The sequence below is a fragment of the Schistosoma haematobium genome, chromosome ZW (genome assembly GCF_000699445.3).
Source record: "Schistosoma haematobium chromosome ZW, whole genome shotgun sequence".
Classification (NCBI taxonomy): domain Eukaryota; kingdom Metazoa; phylum Platyhelminthes; class Trematoda; order Strigeidida; family Schistosomatidae; genus Schistosoma; species Schistosoma haematobium.
The window spans coordinates 39,603,262-39,624,473 of record NC_067195.1 but is presented as its reverse complement, the minus strand read 5'-3'; the positions used below and the strand labels follow the sequence as shown (position 1 = coordinate 39,624,473).

General features: G+C 30.8%; 1 protein-coding gene across 1 annotated transcript in view; it reads right to left on the bottom strand.

The window, feature by feature from the left end:
• Positions 1-21,212, bottom strand: part of PKD1L2 (polycystic kidney disease 1-like 2) — a gene marked incomplete at both ends in the record, with an annotated part of 77,696 nt that overhangs the window by 25,805 nt on the left and 30,679 nt on the right. Inside the window, 14 exons of the mRNA XM_051218745.1 lie at positions 311-633; positions 3,446-3,528; positions 4,648-4,856; positions 6,116-6,268; positions 8,156-8,413; positions 8,958-9,031; positions 10,181-10,271; positions 10,700-10,948; positions 13,380-13,418; positions 15,523-15,542; positions 16,804-16,972; positions 17,808-17,959; positions 19,506-19,751; positions 20,153-20,367. Of these exons, the coding sequence (XP_051071393.1) occupies positions 311-633; positions 3,446-3,528; positions 4,648-4,856; positions 6,116-6,268; positions 8,156-8,413; positions 8,958-9,031; positions 10,181-10,271; positions 10,700-10,948; positions 13,380-13,418; positions 15,523-15,542; positions 16,804-16,972; positions 17,808-17,959; positions 19,506-19,751; positions 20,153-20,367 (2,281 nt within the window). The remainder of the gene's footprint in view (positions 1-310; positions 634-3,445; positions 3,529-4,647; positions 4,857-6,115; positions 6,269-8,155; positions 8,414-8,957; positions 9,032-10,180; positions 10,272-10,699; positions 10,949-13,379; positions 13,419-15,522; positions 15,543-16,803; positions 16,973-17,807; positions 17,960-19,505; positions 19,752-20,152; positions 20,368-21,212) is intronic.

Genomic DNA, 21,212 nt, shown 5'->3' with positions numbered 1-21,212 from the left:
GTTGAATGCAATACATAGGCTTGTTGTATTTGAAAAATGATTCCCAAATTCTTGAGATGTTTTCGAATAGTAAATGTGTAAATCTAGAGATAATTTACTTGCTTTTCAGAAATAGTTATAGAGATTAAATACTTAGAACCTTCAGAATTTTGTAAAGTAGCTGTCTATTACTTATTTGGTTTTTTTAGTGCAACTGATCGGGCTTTCAGATAAAGTCTGTACTTTTGTATACATGAACAATTTAGGGAGAAATCCATGAATATCTTTCTAATTATCTAGTTTATAACAATGTTAGTTATATCAAACTCACTCGGCATTTGCTTGTGGACCATTTTTTCGAAGAATCCACTTGACCAGATACACAAGATGTTAAAAACCAACGTGAAAGTGCTGTGTTGTTTATTTGGTCCCTGTATTGATAAGGAACTAATGGAGGACTTGTATTTTTATACGTATTAATCTCATACTGATTCAATTGACGAAAACCAATGTAAACTGTTTGAGCTACAGACTTTTGTAGAAGTTCAAATCTTTCACTATATTTCTGTGTTGATCTAAGCTCCATTAGTTGACGGTTATCCAACATAAATGTATATCTGTAATTTGGATCATTTGGGTTTGTGGTCATATTAACTAGGGTAGAAAAATGAAATTTTTTCCCATTGATTAATAAAGGAGTATGAGAGGCTCATGAAACGTTTCTTGTGATATTTTACTTACTTTTAAGGCAATTAAATTTTATCAGTATCAGAAATTATTATCATTAAGTTGGGTTAGTTAAACATTTTCTTGAAAACACGCAGTATACTCGTACTGTTTAATATATAACGAATAATGACAATTTGAAAACAAAATACAAAGAAGTACATAACTGTGAGATCCTTCATTTTGACGTCAATTAGATAGGACGATGTCATCGGCGGGCTCAACACTTTAGTGACGCTATGGGCTTAACACAGTAACCGCCACTACATAAATGATTACTTTGTGAAATCAAAATGAATGGTATATACAAAATTATCTCTAAATGCAAACTTCCAATAAGTCTTTTTGATAACGTTGTAGTTATTGAATAATACCATAATGAGTGCTTATGATTTTAACAGATTGATTTACTGGATCATTAGCTAATTCTTATAGTCTCACTTAATCTATTTATTCTGCTCTATATTTTTGTACCACTTGCACTTGCATCGTACAGGTTTATATAACTATTCTTCCAGGACCATAGATTCATCACATTCACACAGACAGTATTAATATCCTTCGAACGATAGTCATATATTTTGATTGGTAAATATACTGACTATCTGTTCAATCATACTTCAAAGTGACTTTCGTTTTGCTATATATATATATATATATATATATATATATATATATATATATATATATATATATATATAACATGGTAGTAAAATGCTAGTAATAATACTGACAAAAATAATTCCAGGTGATATGAATCAAAGTTGTTAATTTATCAAGGTAACGATAGATTGATTACTGTCTCTTTCTGGACACTTAAATCAGGTTTGAGTTCCTTAATTGCAAATGCTTCGGAAAAACCGAAAAGGCACCGCTCGTTTGTCCGCTGATAATTGTGAATGATTGAAGAACTTCAATGATATGCCAGGTACCAATTGAATCCAAAGCTATTGCACTGTTTAAGCCCATTGTAGCTCTCAGTTTCGAATTCATTAGAACGTGCTCAAAATTGCAAACATGTACTTTTCTCCCTGTTCTTTCAACAAATGTAATTTCGCATGTATATGTAAATTGGCAAATGCGGTCGATGGTACCGAGTAAAGAGGACCGGCCGATTTATGATTGTTTTGGGGAGCACTTCATTTTGTTTAAAGTGGTTTCCTTATGTTTCTCTTCTGTCAATAGGAATTCTGCTTTTAATTCTTGATACATATTACTTATATCTGTCCGTATAATTAGCATACACCACATTACTACTGAATAAGCGATTTTCATTGCAGCATTTATTCTGTCGCTGGTTATTTCATTAATTTCATCTTCATTGAAGTGAAGAAATGGGAGGCAAGTTTTCTTCTTAGCTGTATCATATTTAACATGTTCGTCAGTTTTGGCATACTTCTCCATGAATTTTGTTCTGCATCCATTTTTACTTAAACAGATTTTAGTGAAAGCAAGTTCTTTTAGGCTTTCCTTGGAGCAGAATTTACGATTGTGGTCAACAAGTGTTCTTACAATTCGTATTTTACAACTCACTGGACAGAAGTTATTGTTGTTTGAATTAGTTGGTAGCCTATAGTCTCGTAACGTGGGTTTGTTAATTGTAATTTATCAACCTCCGGAACACACGAGGTAAATAGTCTAAGAGTTATTCACTTAGGTGATAAGTTGAAAACTGTCATTTATACAGCACTATTATTCCGTATTTGTGACGTGAATAAATGAATAAAAGTATAATACACAAAAACCAGTTTTCGAATGACGACCTTCATGAATACACCCTTGTTTCAACCTCGGTTACTTTTCAAAAATCATTTAGATGTTGAGTTCAATCAGGATAGTTTAAATTTACTGTTAATTTGTACATTGTTTGAATATATTATGTTTTAAATATTACTGCCCTTCTTATAAAGCTCTTGAAATCTCTTAAGTTACATTATTAGACTATGGCCACATTTTCAGAACAAGTTCCTGCAGATCATTAACTATCTGGTTCTAAAAATCCGTTTGTAATAATCAGTTAAACGGCTAATCATCTTCGGTTAACGCATTAATAACTGCCACCACTTACTGATATCAATCGAATAAATGATCAACTGATATATTTACTCTAGAACTTCAAAAGAGAATGCTGTCTTAGTGATATGCTTGAGTATTCATCAAAATTTAAAGTTTAGTCAGGTTGATTCGAACTTGTATACCCTAAAAATAATTCGTTCATCCATAGACAAACTATTTTAATTCACTTATCGTTTATCGAATTTGATAATCTGGAAAATCTGATAAGTCATTTGAATTCAACCTATTTTGTGAATTGACTTGCTTATTAACACTTTCATGAATAAGCAATGTGATAGTTTACTGAAGAGTAAGATGACCCTAAATTTTTTAAACGATCATTTACAGAAAATGGCTTGACAAAAACTGTGATTGAAAAAGTTTTGGTATAAACTACACGATTTTATTATATCTCCTTATTTCTCTTTATATATTAGTTTGACTATCCTTATTATAACCATAGAACTCATTTTATTTAGCGTTTTGTAGCAGTGTCCTATTTAGTTTATATTTCATAGCTGTTTAACTGCTATTTGGGACATTTTATATAGTTTACGATTTACCATTGAATAACTCCTGAATCTTTATTTGAGATGAACAACTTAACTTTGATAGATATGCAAAGCAAAACACTGTATAATAACGACTGAGTAGAAATTTATAATGTAGTCTGACAATTACTTACCACATTGTGAAGTATCCTCAGGTAACGTTGTCCACATATCATATCCTCCAGTTGATAAGGAAATTACTGGGGGATCAATCAGTCTATATGAAGGAAGAATATATATCAATTTTACCAATATAGTATGTGTAATAAAACGGGTATCTAATAGTTCAACTTGAGGGAATAAACATTTCTGGAATAGCGCTAACGAATTAGTTTCTTTCAATACCCAGTATTAGTACCTATATGATGTACATTTATGTCATCCAATCAATACGCGGTGGAAATTAATTAACAGTCACTAATAAAGTTTTAGATACGTACTATCCAATTAAGTGAAAATACGACCATATTACAGTGCTAAACAATCAGATAATTATTCTGAACTTTTATAAGGAAGTTTGTCAGTCATAGCCGGCATAAATTCAATTCAAAGCTCTATACTGTTCATTCGACCTTATTCTTCCAACTTGATTCGTTTTTAATGTAGTCTGTTCAAAAATTTTCCAAAGCTTAAAAAATTGTCATGACCAATCCGTGATGATGATGATGATGATGATGACGAAATCCCATTGTAAATCAACTAATGGTTATCGGTTCATAAATGTTTAGGAGAATAGATATCTATAGTAGTTCTGAAACTCAAATTTATATCAGTTATTGTCTCATTCACAGAGTAAGTAACTATCAAATACAGTTATGCCACATTCATAGCAAAAATTAGCGTGTACAATCTCATGTTGAAGTTAACTTAATGCACACATTTAAAATTTGAATACCAGCAGGTGTAAATCTTTAATCTATAGAATTTTGTTAGTTTTCTACTTTTCAATCCGAAACAGAATCAACAGTAATATTGAGCTACGTTGCTTAGTAATTATATTACAAATGCGACTGATAAAATTTATTTAGCACTGATCTCAGTTACTGATGTGCGTAACTCTTTGAATAGTTATAGATCTCAGAGTCAGTAATGTTTATTATTAGGAACGTTATTCAGTATCCAAACCGAATGCAGCACTTCATCTTTCAACACCACATAATAATAATAATAATAATAATGTCACAACCCGGTTACCATGTTGCACTATCGAATTGGTGAATTCTGGACAATGAAAAGCACTAAAATGTGGCAGATTTCATCATATTATGACAATTGACCATATCAGTCACCTCAGTGATACAATTAATTTTACAAATTAAATTTTATCAATTCTTACCTTAGAAACAGTAAATATTGTGGACATTCAGAAATATTTTCAGGGTACAACTGGAAAAATACAGCTACATCATCTGGTACTACCTGATGACTCATCAAAAGAGCTTGATAAATTTCTGTTTTATCCACAGCTATTCGTGCAGCTGGTAGTTGAGGTCGATTTGTTCCTGGATCCATACTTGTAAAGGTTGGTTGTTTAAAATTTGATACCTTAGGAGAAAGACCAAATTAAAATGACAGTTGTTAAAAGTAAATACAATCTCTCTGATTAGTTATTAACGAATGGTCACAATTTTTATACAAAAATCAAATAAATTACTTATACAAATTGAACTACACATAAGACGTATAGTAGTTTATAATCTATTGAAATACTTTACAGAATTTATTCTTTATAGATTGGTATTTTTGTTTACTCGGTGTAACTACCGATATCTAGTTCGTTTATCACACAAAGTAGAAGAAAAAAATTATGATCATATTTTTTGAGGATGTTCCAAAAAGCCTCAGAGCAAGGGAAAGTAAGACTCTAAACAGTGCAATTACTAAATATCTCCTTGATACAGGAATTTGGTCGATACCTTGCAATTTTTCAGGTTGATTAATAAGCAGCCAAACTCCAGTCTTCTGAAGTTTGCTGAAGCCGTTACTATCAGGCATCAAAAACCTGGCGCATGTGTTCAAAAGGAGATGGTTATTAATCTTTCCTTATCTTGATGACAAATATTCCTTCGTTGCATCTTGAACCATTTTTTAAACTTATTCTTGCATTTATCATATTATTGAGTTTTTATTTCGTCAATCTTCTAGATTAGTAATCTTACTTATTAACTGAGCTTCACTCATTTTATTCCTATCAGCGTTTACTTATTATGTAATCACTTGTTTCTAGGCGTTAGAACTGCTGTCACAGTCAGTGTCGTAGAAATTTCCTTTACATAAGGTATATATTTACAATAATCAGTCTAGCGAATCTATTTACACCGTTGTCTTCAACATAACTTCCGACTAAACACTTTCATGTAAGTAATTTAAACCCATTACGTAATTATGATTTTAAATATCACAGGTTGCAAGCAGGTGACGAGAACCAACGAAATAAAATGAATTCATACTATTCTGCTAAAATCATTGTTCTTGCTCTTTACAAAATTAAATCAGACGAAAAAAGATATTGGCATTCTCTGATAGTAACCCATTTTAAAAACTGAATTTGGTTTTATAAACAATTTTATATGATTTAATACAACTAACGAAAAATGAGGAGTTCCACAATAGGACGAAACAGTCGTCCAATGCTTCCAGGTTTTCCATGGTGGTTTAACTTTAATTGACACATGATCTCAACTATTAAATTACTATAATATTTAAAAAAAACCTTTCTGATATTTTTTAGTTGAACGCAAAAAAATATGATGAGTTAATCAAACAGTAGTGTTACATGTAAGAAAAAAAATCAAAAAACTTACCCTGCGAACAATTCCTTCAACTATTTCTTTGACATCTTTAACGATAACTGGTTTGTTATTGTATAAAATCATTGAAATAGTCTCAGTATGAAATGGGATTGGTATAGATGAACCAGTACGAAATGAGAACAGGTTTGTTTTTGATATGAATGTCTAAAAATAAGAATAATGATTTTATAATTAAACTTATTTGACTCACATAAGTAAATATTGAAGCTAATATGATTAATAAATGAATTACTATACCAATTTTCATATGGATACATGAATTCTCAGTATTTTTTTATAAATGAGTAATTACTACATTATTTTGCCGGGAAAAGATAATTCAAAAATCAACTTTTTTTATTTAAGTAACTTATTTATGTTAGACATATAGTCTCTAAGGCATGACATGACTTAAAGGGTCATTAAAATAACTGGAGGTTAGGGATTTGTTCGTTGTATTTTTTGTAGTACACAAATATTGCTTTCTGATGGTATGAAATCTCTTGTAGCCAGAGCTTTAGGCAAAATCGTTATGTTTGAGTTAAATTCTATGAGCGATTGGTCAGTGTTTCCTATCTTTATTCAGTAAGTACCATATCTGTATTGTTATAGTTCAATGGAATTTATAGAACCACTTCTACATATAAACAAAATTCCTAGTGTATAGTGTTCTCTTTATGTTTCGCTACAAAAGACATGAGATGTTGTATACAGTATCTGTCTTATTGCTTCTCTAATGAAACAGTTAACGATACAATATTTTATCTTTTACCAATATACATTTTCCCACTTTAATTTCATCTGCCTAACAATATGAACCCCATTATGCCAAGTTTTCGCACTATATTGTCATTGTTTAGGTATAAATAATATGTTAAATTATCTGCATAACTTGGTTTAATTTTTTTTGTTCATCGCATAAGAAATTCTGTGAACAAATGTCCAGTAATCGTTTCATTTTTCTGACATGTATGTTGATAAAATCAGATGGCTAGTGAAAATCATGTCAGCGATTCGGTAGCTACTTAGAGTTTGAAACAAGGCATTGTGGGCAGTCTGGAAAGTTCCAACAATATACCAGTAAACTGGAATCATTGTTCAATGTATTTTGAAAACCAAATAGAATTTCAGTGTTCATTCTTCAAACTCTCAATCATAAGTCTTATATTATGTGGTTACAACAATTGTCAAGCTTGATAATGTCTGGGAGATTATACTCTTATGATTCACCGTATCTTGTCGTTTTTATATAGAATCAGTTTGTAGAAGTAGTCAGTGTTGTTTATCTGTCACCAACCGTCAGCATGTTTACAGCAGGACTAATAAACTATATTTTTCGATCAAATTTCCATCTTTCCTTTCCAAATAGTGTTTAGTTGTTTCTGTTGTGATCATAACTGCTGACTAAGCTTTAGTTTGTCTAACTGAAGATTACTCAGGTATACATAACCCTTCGAATCAAAACGCAATCTGATGTAAGCACCACGAGGTTCTACGTCTAGGTATGTATCTACTAAAAAACGAGACTGTTTTTCAGCAGTTGAATGACCACTGAACGTTGGATATCGTTGGATACCATTGTATACTTGTTACGTTTTGTTCGTGTAGTCTTGATCAGCACTCAAGAATAAGCGTGCCTCTCAGACTTTTTGATAGGACATTAACTTCTGCATATACAACTGTAAATTTAAACCCATGTCAACTCATTATTTAAGACACCTTATTTTTCCACCACCAGTCGTTCAGTTATAACTGTACCAGAAACTGATACATCATTGGGATTAAATTTAAGTTTATCAGAACAGTGGTGTTCAGCAGACATAACAGAAGCTGCAACTGTCAGGGAGTTGAGTCGACATCATGTTTGTTGAGAATGTGGGCTGTTTTAGATTACATTCTAATAATGAGTTATTGGTATCTAGAACTATGTTGTTCCATATTCGAAAGGTGTAATAGCGCTCCTTGATTCCCATTGATTGCATGACTAGAATTAGCTTGTATTGAAAACCATAATAAAATAAATACCATTATATTACACATTAATAAACTCACTTGAAGGCTATATGGTTCTGAACAACTTTCATTTAAAGCTTGAAGGTTTCTGCATAAATTGTTTACAAAAACATCATTTTGACTTCCATCCAATACCGCAATTCTATTTGACAAATTATTCGGCAGAATCCTAGAAAGACTAATCACTGCGTTTGACGTCTGAAATGTTATTGGCGGTGCACCTTCAATTAACAAACCTTGTGTGACTTTTTGTGATGTGGTCATCAGATTACGGATCATATCTAATGTCTGGCCAACCTATTTCATCCAAAATCCGATAGATAAAATAAATTTAATTAACGAAACATATTCGACGAGAACGCTTTATTGTAGCCATATCAATTTCTAAATGAAATACTTTAACATAAGATTTTGCATTATCCGGTCTAGACTGAATCAAACGTCTTTAAATGAATTTCCACAAGGTTTCTACCCCCATACTTAAGGAATTGGAGAGTTTAAAATATATTCTAATAGTCTGATTCTTATTGTTTGATGACTTCTAAATTGTAATGGGTCAATATGTTATAATGTCAGTGCCAAAATTTATTACTTGTACTATTAAATGTAATTCAGTAGATAAAACGAGTAGCATGTGATTGATTTCCAGCAACTTTCTTGTGCTATATATTAACTAACAAACATCTTTCACACGTAATAAAGAATGAAAATAAAGAGTAGAAAGTGAGACTAATAATTCATTTTGTTCAACACTGGTGACTTTTTAGTAAGAAATAATCTATCAGAAGCATTCTAAATTCATGCTCGTATTAATTTAAGATGATCCCAATGAAAAACCTACCAGTAATGATTGTTGATCTGCACTGTTTTGCAACATTAAATCACTCATAGGATCCAAACCTGATGTCTGTAGACCTGTTAGCCAAAAAAAAAAGAAATGTAGTTTAAGATTCAGAGGACAACTGTAAATTTATCGAATATTAGAATATATTCTTGGGTTTATTCAATAACAGGATTATGGCAAATAATATCTGGTTGTCGGTATACAATGAAAATTCCCAAATAAATGTCTAAACAACTTGTTTCTCGTACAAACTACCACAATACGCGTTTTAGTTAAATAGTTGTTTTTAGATTTTTTTCAGTTCAAAAATGATTTTAGCTGGTCTAGTTAATTTCCTTTTGTGAAGAATGCTAGTAAGTCGATAAATTTTCACCAGTTTCCTATCTACCATCCATAACACAGAAAAGGTCATTCAAATACTTTGTATCTTGTATTATTCAGACTTAAAAATACATATGATTATATATATGAAATCCAGTACCAAAACTTATAAGTCTCAGAATTATGTGATACATTAGCTCAATACATTTCGAACAATCTGACCACATATATACTTGCTAGGAACATTTATATATGAAAAATAAAAGGTAAACTAGACAAATTAAAAACAAAAATGATCTAAAAAATAATGTGAAAAACAATGTGAAAATCACTACGCTGTGTAGGTCTAAGGTGAGAATAAACTGTTCTTGAATACAGAAAGGGGTTTTAATGATCGTATAATCAGTACTTCACCATCTTTGTTCCCTCTTGTCTTCAATTTTCCTAGGTAACCTTTCATTTTTTCATGTATAGATGATCTTTCAGTCTGTGCTACTTATATTGACATAAGTAGTATATGATGTTAGTCGTGAACAGAAGGTCTGACAGCAGAGAGACAAGAGGATCGAAAAGTAACGAATGGAAACAGAATGCAATTTGTATGAAAATGAATGGACAATGAAGTCTGAGTCATTTTGAGACAATCGATGGACATTTTGCAAATTAAGCATTTACATTATGATTGTTAGATTTTATTAACAAGTCCTGTAATTTTGTGCTCAGTACATTCGATTGTCCCCACTGGTGTTCTAGTTCACTACAATCTTAGCAAGTATGTATGTGGTCAGGCGGTTCCAATTGTATTGCATTAATATGTCATCTTATTGTAACATGCAGATTTATCCACGGGACTAATTGTATAGGATTAAATACTTTTTAAATGTTTTAGACTAACTCACCTGCCTTCTCGAGATCGACATTGTAATCGAGTAGAGCTGGATCTGTTGGTATATCTAAAGAGATTGGGTTATTAATCTGACTATTTCCAGCCTAAAAATAAAGTTATGGTTATCCGATGAGTGAATATTCGTTATTTTGTATAAAGAACACAAATTTACCATTATATATATATATAATCAATACAGACTATGAAATTTATTCTGTTACCAAGGCATCTTTTTATAAATGTTACGTATTAGTATTAGATGACACTGTGTAACACTAAGAAATTACTGATGGGCAATAAGCCATATTTTGTAATTTATTTGTTATACAAAATAATTTCACCGCTTGACCTTCATTCATAACAGATAATAACAAAAGACTCGTCAAACACAATCCGTGTAAAATAGACATCTATCAAAAGAATTTGGTTTTAGTGCATCACTGTTTATTTTCAGGTGAATGTTAAAAAAATTACGATCCAGCAAAAGATAATTTTTAATTGGAAACGTACTAAAAAGTAATTTAGGACTTACATCAGCTAAAAGAAGCGCTGATTGAAATATAGTTGAGGTCATTGTTAACAACTGGTCTGTATTATCACAAACAATTGCTTCTAGAGATTCAGTTAGTTTAGTAAGGTATGTGTTTAATTTTGACTGAGAACTTCTATCCACGTCCAAGGTATTGCTAAGTATATTCTCAGTGCATGACATTGCTAAGATGAATGAATTTGAATCAGTCGGTATAAAATTGTTTACAGTATTTACCAGCATTTGAATAACCTATTCAGTAAATGATGACAAAGAAAAACTAGAAAGAATTAAGATCTAAGTATAAAAGTTTTAATTCTTAAAACCAAACAATGAATATGGCAGACTGGAGATTCTTATAAAGTTGTTATTGATTCACAGTGGATATCACCAGAAAAGTAAAATATTTCAGTAAAATTATTATCTAGATTGATACACATGACTGAAGTTAGAAAAACTAGTTTCTGGAATAGAAGTCAATGATTATTAAAAAAAGATTGTGCTCATAAATGATTGAGGGTGATATAACTTAAATCTAAAGGACAGTGAAGTACTGAGAGGGATCATTCCATGAAGTAATTATTTTCAACATTCACCAGTCTGCAATCCAAAAGCAATCAGACAAATACTGATAATATATTATTAAATAATTCAGTTATGTAGCATTATATCTTATGAGTTTCAGAATTATATTTTCGACAATTAAATTGTAGTTCCGAAACTCATTACATCTCATTTAAGTAAGCAACCTTGTTCTAACTTCAATTGTGACGAAGTTACAATTGATTTCTAGCGTATTACATGAAGAGGAATATCTTTAATGATTTGTATTACAAAAAATATTTACATGAGAAAACGAAACATTGTACTTTTATGAATCTGCTACATTCAGAAATGCCTTTTATGTTGTCAAAGAACGTTGTTTAAGCAGTTTATTTCTTTTTCAATGAAAATGTGTGTAATCAGTATAATCGGTTCAGAGTTTTGGGAGATTGTAGGATTTTCATGGTTTAAATCGTAAACTGATCTTACCGTTGGAAACTAGGAATCACTAGACAGTTATCTTGCCCTAGTATGGGACACCTCAACAGTGAGTAACCACGACCTCGCTACAGGAAATTAAACTCAGGGTTTTTTGTCTCGCGTAAGAAGGATTAATCTCTAAAGCACTTAGCCGGCAATCAATGATGTATGTGTCGGACTTTAGCCAACTCACGATATTGCTCGACCATCTTTCATAGTCTTTGATGGATAAATGTATCACACCTGACATGGAGAACCGTCACACCAGAACGAGATAGCTATCCAGTGATTCCTGATTTTTGATAATTGCCGAGCTAAGATCAGTTAGTGCTTTAAACTTTGAAAATTCCACAATCTCAAAACTGTACACTGATAATAATCATACACTCACTAATGACTGGCTTCAAGATGCATCTCCCGAAATGCCTATGAGAAGTCACGACCATTTCATTTCTAATTGTTAGAAGCTCTTTAACTCAGAATAAGTGGGGTGACTGCTAAATGTTAAATTAGGGTTTGGACTATAATAGCGTATACTTCACCAAAAAATTAATGGTTTCAACACTTGTCAGATCAAAACTTCAGTTTTCATTCACATAAATGAGTCAAAAACTGTTAGCATATTTTATTGAAAACATATCTTTTCATGGAAAGTATCTGCTAAACTTGTTTAATCGATACTTTCCATCAAAATAGTTCCCTATGTACGATCACTTGTAAACACGGTTTCTTCAAATACTGTTCACTGCTAATAAAACTTTATAATTGTTGATTCTCATAGATCGAATGAATTAAATGGGCTCATTATATATGTTTTAATAGTATATTCTATTGTACTCTGATTATATTACATAGAAATGAGGAATATAAAAGTTATTTCCTTCCGCCCAAGACTAATCTGTTGAAATATATTATCAGGTAATCATAAATGACCAAATTCAAACTTTAGTGGTAAGTTCAACCATATAAGATGAATTAGGTGAAATAGTTTCAAAGGAGAAAACGGAAACAGATTCGGCTTCATATAGATTATTATTCTTAAATATATTCATTAATGACAATGAGTTATTTCTGTTATCTATCATTTATTCCAGAACTAGATTCTATGGTCGTTTAGACTCATTTTAGCGATATCCAAAATTGATCATGTTCCCCCTTATTTCTTAAGGAATAAGAAATATGCATTCCACAAAGAAAACAAAGAAAATCCATGAAACACATGTACACAAGCCCTCAGATAGAGAGTTATAGTCTCTTGAAGGTATCTGACAGGCTTGTAGATCTTATCGTCCTCCCCACAATTTTCTTAACCGGCTTGTGAAAACCGTGACTGATGGCCTGACGTATAAATCTGCATTCATTTTATTACAGTAAATTCGATCTTATTAATTTGCTAAATAAGCGTTACTAATCAATTTTCACTGAAATGTATTATAATCAGATTATTCATTTTACCAGTGTTGTTAATAAATAGATATTTTATAATCATCAATGTGTTCTGACCAAAAATTCTAGGTTTAACATGGAACTGAAATAGATGCTATAACAACCAAATTTCAGAGAACATTATCACAGAATACATCATCCTTAATTAGTAATCGGATTACAGAGTTCTAAATACTGATAATTTAAGTCAGCCTGACATTTTAATATCACTTACCTTAGAACGTAAATCACGATTTAAAATTGCATCTGGGGTCTGTAAGAAAATAAATTGAGGTTATTATATATTATTCATAGAATAATCCAATAAAAGTTACTGTGTAGTTAACACGTTCGGTGTTTCAGAATTTCGCGTTATGAAATAAAACTGTAGTTCTAAATATGATATATATATATATATATATATTTATATTTATATTTATATATATATATATATATGTACCTTCTTCGAGACTTAGATTTACTTATTATGGTAAAATATACACTGAGGTCCTAAACACCACCAAAGGCAAGATAGACGTTGTTTGTATAATTCAACCTGTTTGCTCACCGTTGCCTACCTACATACAATAGATAAAAAGAATAAACGCCTAACAGAGGAAATCAATTATAATCTGAATAATTTGGCTGGAGAAAAATTAACTAACAAAAAGTTTTGTCTTTCATTTACACACTCTTATGATGGATATTTGTGGAACTGCATTTTGACAAAAGGCTCGAATTCGAATTGTTTTAAGTCTTGATCACAGCTTTTCATGTGGCTACACAATTTTAGTGAGATGAAGCTACTAGACTTTCTTCCAAAGAACGTAAAATTAGTAAAAAAAAATTGGGGGATGAAAAACATAGGGACATTTGATAGTATAATCAACATTGTCATGATGAGTATCATGATCATATTAGAACTGAATAGATCTCGAAGAATTAGACAAACGCTCACATACATAGAAGTAACTTGACTAATTAATCAGATTGAAAAATATTAAATTATTTTTTTTCAAGTTACAAAATAGTGAAATACAGATGTTTATTAGATTCGTTACACTAAACAATCCCATTGATTGAAAGATATACGCCAACTGTTGTATCGAATGTTCAACTGATTACTTTATAAAGGGAAGAATATATCATAAGCTGAAATAACGAAAATCTCTCGTTAGCCTACTTACTGTTCAGACAAATAAATAGTTCATAATTTTTACTTTAAGGAGTATTGAAAAAACTTCATTTTAATTCGAGTTTTTACTAGAATGTAAAACTAACCATATTGTTTGGTGAAACATTTCACAAATTAACATTTATTAGCTGTGAGGCTTAGCTACATTTCTTTCAAATAAATAGGATTTTATAACCCATATCTACTGAGAAAATCAGTTCAAATAAGACCAAAGATAATAACATATTTAATATCGAAAACGGAAGGGCAATAAATGATATGAGTAAAATAAATGGAGACACAATTTATTTGGTTATAAACATTCAGGCACGTATTTCTGTAATTTGTCTCCTGAATTATTATTGATCAATCTCGTTGGATTCATACTAAACACCCAACCATATCTCACCACCTAAACTGAACAGAATAATACTGGTTTGATACACTTAAACAAATTAAAGATTGATTACAAATAGAATATATGTCTCTGATTTGTTTGAGCGACGTTTTCATTTTTTTCCCGTAAGATATGATTTTATTCGAAGTATTCATGTGGTAACTAAAGCCTGGCACAAATCCTTAATGCTGATTAAGCTTTATTGATTTAGTAATGCCAAGACTGAATCAACCATACTACTATGTCAGTGACGGTCAGCTGCATAGCGCGTATCATTAAATGCATTTAAGAACCAGCTTTAAATATCTATAAGAGCAAAGTTTCCTCAAGCTTGATAAAATTTAATTAAAACGAGACTTATTTAGCAGGCTTGTTGTTGTCTGACTTCAAGCACTCATTAAAACCAAACTACAGGGATAGAATAGAAAAAAACTGAAAACACAATTATCGAGACACCAAGATATTCTATTTGTTGATGCACGAGATACAATTATTTGTTAATTAAATTGCCGAACGCATAATTGTGATCTTTGAATTAAATCATTGTTGATTAACCAGAATAAAATTATCAGGAGTTGACATATTTATTCATTTTAGCAATTTTATTGGATTACACTCTTCTATCACATCATTCTAATACAATTAAGTGAATGATATAAAGAATTTGATGTTTTCATTAACCTATGCCTACAATTGACACAGCTAGCTGAGATGTTCAATTTATCACGCATTATAGGTGATGATAAGTAAATAATTATTCTTTAGGTTGATATTACAAATTATTTTATTCATAAAAATATAACTTACATTATTTGCACTAGCGGAGTCTGAAAAAGGTGAACAAAAACAGAAACAATTATTGAACCGTATACTGTTATACAAAAACCGAAGTACAGTCTTGAATGTTTTAGACTCTAAATATGTTTTTTGAAAGAAACCCGTACTCATAGCTTCTACAGAAGTGAAATAATGGCCTGTTTAATTAATGAATTATTCACTGATTGCATACTCTGATTGAATTTAGAATATTGCGATAGAGGTTGTGACCAGTTAAGTTTGCTCAAGTGAACATATTCAGAAAGTCTCGGTGATACAGAATTTTCTGCCTTTTTAGAAAATTTTGGGGAATTATTTATGTAAAGCTGAAGGATCACATGTTGCCTCTGAAACTTATGTCTAAATATTGCTTTGCTGGTAACATAACATCTATTCTATAACATTATTTATTAAAATAAGTTAAACGACTAAGAATTCGATTGTGTAGATTTGGTGAACAACACCGTTGAAAAGAAAATTTCTTTTTTCTGATCCGTCTCATTCTTTTTAATGATCCAATTGGTTTCTTTTGCCCTTTGTGTATAAAATTTGAGATTAGTATTACTATGGAACTAACAACTGTGAAAAGGTCATTCCTAAGCCTCGCTTGCTTTGACAGTTTATGATTTATAGGATAAGTAATAACGTTTTGGTTTTCCATTTACCAGTTATTTATCCATATAATTATTGTCAAACTTGAATTGTCTCAGATAACAGTGATCATAGACAAACCCTGTTTTGATACAAAAGTTTTGTTATGACACAGCTGCCTCCTTACTACATTTATACCCTCTACTACTTTAGTGAATTCACAGAAGGTAAAACTTGAATAGTCTGGTTAAGTTTAGTCTTATTTTAGTTTGCTTGGTTGATTTACCAAACAGCGAGGTGTCGCACAGTCGGTAACATAAGCAGTTTGTTGCTCGTACTTATTTAAATTTAACACGACAAACTGGAATGGGCTTATAGTAGCTGTGGGGCATCTCGATTCAAGTGTTCTCCTACACTTAAAAATTAATCAAAAACCAAGTAAGATATTTCCAGGTGTTCCATACTGGGTTAACTAGTTTCTGGTTGGATGCTGAAATGTTCATTCATTGGAATTTGAACTAAGATAAAATTAATAAGAGAATCTGCACCTATTCGTTGTCGTCATCTAAAGTTATCGATTCAAAAATTATACCTTCATTAGAACAGAATAAGGGTGTGAAGTTTTGAGCCTGATTAACACAACTCGTCGAGTGAATAGTGTTTATTACAGTTTATACTTACTCCGAGTTTCAAGAATAGAGAACATTTGCACAGCAGATGCATAACTGGTAACTAGATCAGCACTTTCTGTCAACTGCCCAGTAACAACCAATCTGTTTAATTCGGCTTTCTTGTCTTCTACAAGTGATTGTATTGCGGCACGCATAAGATCCAGTGATTTCGCTTGGACCTAAAAACAAAAAAATGTTAACCGATGCTTTCTATGACTTTCCTAGTGACAGTAAGAATAGTAGTTGTAGGTCCAAACTCAAAGCAAAAGGAACAAATGACAGTTTAGATTTAAATTTTAATCACTACCGGCATGCTGAACCTCTTGAACTGTATTTTCATCTTCACTATAGTTTTGTTGATAGTTCGATTTGCCTTCATGAAATTCAAAGAGTTTCATATTAGTTATGAAGCATATAGCTTATGGTCTCGATGCATTAAAAGTGATGGGTAGGTAATCATTAGAGCTCTCGTTATAAAGAAATATTGGTTAAGTTCTATTTAACTAGAAAGTCTTTCTACTAGTATTAAATTATGAAGCCAATAATTTCTTATTCTAAAAGAGCACTTTGATCTTTTAATTTATTCAGGTACATTTTACATGTTTCTTCGACGTATAAACTTAGATTATTCACAGTATATTATCAATTTTATAAAGAAGCCTGGTAAACACACAATGTTTTTATAGATATTGGTGGAGTTTTATAGATACTCAAATGTTTGTAGAAAGTGAGATGTGATTGTTTCTACTTAGTAGTTTTAGATGTAAAGTTCAAAAGATATCTTTGCGACTTTTTCATTTATATGTTGGACTCTGAGAATGTACATAAAAATACTTCTTAATGTTCGAAATGTGATGCATTATGAACAGTCAGATAATTAACTATGTTCGTCGATCGTGACCCTGAAACATTGATTACCTGGTTACTTTTTCGTAAACATGAATACTAGTTTTTTCGTTTATCAATGAAATGCATCATTAAAAGGGAAGAATCAATAAATAAATAAAAACTTACGAATATATTCGCATAGCATACTTCTATTGAACCCCCAAATTTATCAGAAACATAGACACAAGCATCTAGTGGACTGTACATATAAGGTACAACGAAACAAGTTTTAGGAAGATTTTCACTTGCAAGAGCAATTTTGATGGATGAATTCGTAACTAGTAAATAAGATTGTTGAAGAATATATCAAATAAGTATAATATATGAAAAATAAGTGAAATAATTAATTTTGCAATAATTTTTTCTATGTTAAACTCTTAATAGTGTTTCACTAACACTGGAATCCAACTACTGGTTGTTAAACGTGATTTGACTATCAGTGATAATAAATAGCTAAAGTGGAGAACTATTATATGTTTGTAAAATCACTTATTTAAAGGTTTCCTCATAAATGCAACTACCAATAATCTAATATTCTATCAAATTTCGTAGACATCTTTCATTAGTGAAAGGAATTCGGTCGGCAAACTAAACTTGAAAGAGACCAAAACAAATATTCTACTCCTGATATAAGTGTGTAAAATTGTATTTTTCAGTACATTAACTTATTATAACCATGGACATCTTTGATAAAGAAAATTCATTATCATAGCAACTATAAATTATTGAAGAAACATATATTTAATGGTTATGATGAAATATTTCTCATTCTTGAATTTCATGGATGATTCAACTACTAAATAACTTTCAGTTATACTCTTAAAAAGTGTAAATATTCAGTTAACAATAATTCTGTAAAGAATGATTAGCGAAGAGTTCAAATATTTCATTGATGAATGTTTTTAAAATGTGTAAGTATTTATAACTCACCGACTAACTAGTGAAAGTAGTCATGGACTTAATCAAACATCATGACTTAAAAAACAAAAAGACATGATTATCTTTACTCTTAACAACAAAATATTTCTACCATCTAAATTAAAAACTAAGAGATTAGTTACCATTTAAGTTCCTGGTAAAAAGATAGTTGAATTAAAAAGTCAATAATGTGTACTAGTTCCCTCTTTTTTAACAACTGTCATCGATTATTTATATAAATATTGACCGTTTCCAAAAGAAAAAAAAGAGTGATATAGGACACTGATTTAAGACTTACACTTTTCATAATCAGGTTATTTTGTCTTGGAAAATAAAAATTTACATAAATTGATGAAAAGTTGGTTATAAGTTACATAACAATAAAATCCCTCACTTTCTTTATACTCCTACTGCTATTGGGATTATATTGATATCAAAAAGTTTCTTTACCATTGTCTAAGATAAAATTATACTCAGACTGAGATTTCATACCACGTGTATCACGCTGGAGTTTCCTTATCTATTGAAAACCATTTTCAAATAATTATAGATTATTAATTCTTTAGAAGGACAGTGTCCTGTGGTTGATGCTACATTTTTCCTCAGTGAATCCCTTTATACTTTTCTTTTGTTCTCTCAATTCGGTTTACTTTAAAATATTGGAATTCCGAATCTTTCAGTAGAAGCCAGTCAATTTCCTATATTCATCTGACAGCTGATTTTCTAATGGTCATTTAGTTGTTGTTAGCATACAGATTACGGTTCATAGGTGCGAGAAAGTTCAAATCAGTGCGTGAATAATCCTTTTGATAAGCATGAAATGCTTGAAAAGAATTGTTAAAAAATTAAGCGAATATTATTGATAAAGTATTTATTAAATCATAAAAACAATGGCCAATGACTTACGAAAGAATGTATATGTCAGTGGACTAACAATACTAGTGAAGTTTACGCAGTTTACACACATATTTGTATCGTTTAAAGTATATGTACATATACCCGGTGTGGGTCTTGGCAAATATTTGAATCGTAAACAAGATGTTCCTATGCCAGTATTTTTAGTTAAGGTAGCACATACAATACATCCTTTGACATCATTTGACTTATTGATAAAATACCCTTTTTTTATTCGCCATGATGATGTAAATGTCCCTGTTTAGATAAAACAGAAAACAATAAGGCATGGTAACAATGAAGTAGCAAAAATTGAAGCTAGTAAATAGAACAGGCTTCAAATCGTAGACTCTTGAACACTTCAGGGCAATTTTAGTTAAATATACCTAGTTATTTATAGAGTAATACATGAGATACCTATTTTATTTGAAAAGCACATTACAACTTAAAAGAAGGAACTATATAGTTCTGATAATCTTCACCTTCTCATTGCATTATCCAAATTTATCATAGGGATATAATGCTCTTTTGTTTTAGTCTTTATTCGAATTATTCTGAGGCAATCGATGTTTCTAAAAATTACTGAATGATTATTTTTAATCTGGTAAGGTCAAAAATAATTATCTAGTAACTGAGAGAAATTTAATTTTCCTACTTACCTTCTGTGTAAGTATCTTGTTGAACTTGATCGAATGGTAAAAGTGTGCCGTCTGAATTCATTTCTCTGATATTCCATTTAAATCTCATATCAGGGCTTAGGGTTCCAAACTCTATGAAAACTGTTACATAAAGATCATCTGATTCAGGAATGAACCAACTGGTTAAATTTGATGAGTCAAATTCTAGATTGTAGCACAGATAAGGTATGCTGCATCTATAATTGTGTTTAAGTAAGAAATGTAAATGAGAAAGGTTGTTAATTGACTGTAGTTTTTTACAAAACATAGAAAACAAGTGCATTTTAAGGTGTGTTTCAGTAGTTAGAACATTCTCCTCTAATGATTTAGCTATCAGTGAGCATTGTATTCAAATTCTCCTTTCGTTTTATAGTTGATCTAAATTGTCCAAATAAGATGTCTGTCGTCAGACTGTCATATCATTTCAAAAGAATTCAATTTTCGGATGATCAAAAATAAATATGATGAAAGAGAAATTTTCTTTAAATCACCATTTTATTCACTTAAGAATAAACACAAATTTCAAATGTACAATATTTTAATTATCTAGAATGATGAAACCTTTCATGAAATACAAGTATGCACTGTTTAACTTTGATAGAACCCACAAATACGTTTCAATGGGTGTCTGCAATTTAATAGTTAGATATACATATTTGCTCTAATCATTAATCCAAATCACTTTGAAACCACTTGAAGACAAGGTTGTCGGACATGTGTCTATTGTTTTTTATTAAACTTATTAGGAAGTAGGGCCGAATGATCGCTTGAAATGATAGACTAAATGCACCCAAGACTTCCAAACAAGATAAAAAGCATAAGGGATTGCACATCAAACATTTTCTATCCTCCAATGTGTTTTCTTACTTTCAGTTTAATCAGTACCGGAAAACTATTACAAACTAGAACTTGTCCATAACTGTATACACCATATTAGATTTAAAATTATAGTCACCTTGAAAAGAAAGCCTCCAGAAAATGGTAATATCAAATTTTTATAACAAATGAGTTTAGTGTTACGAGAAGCCGAAAGAGTCCGATA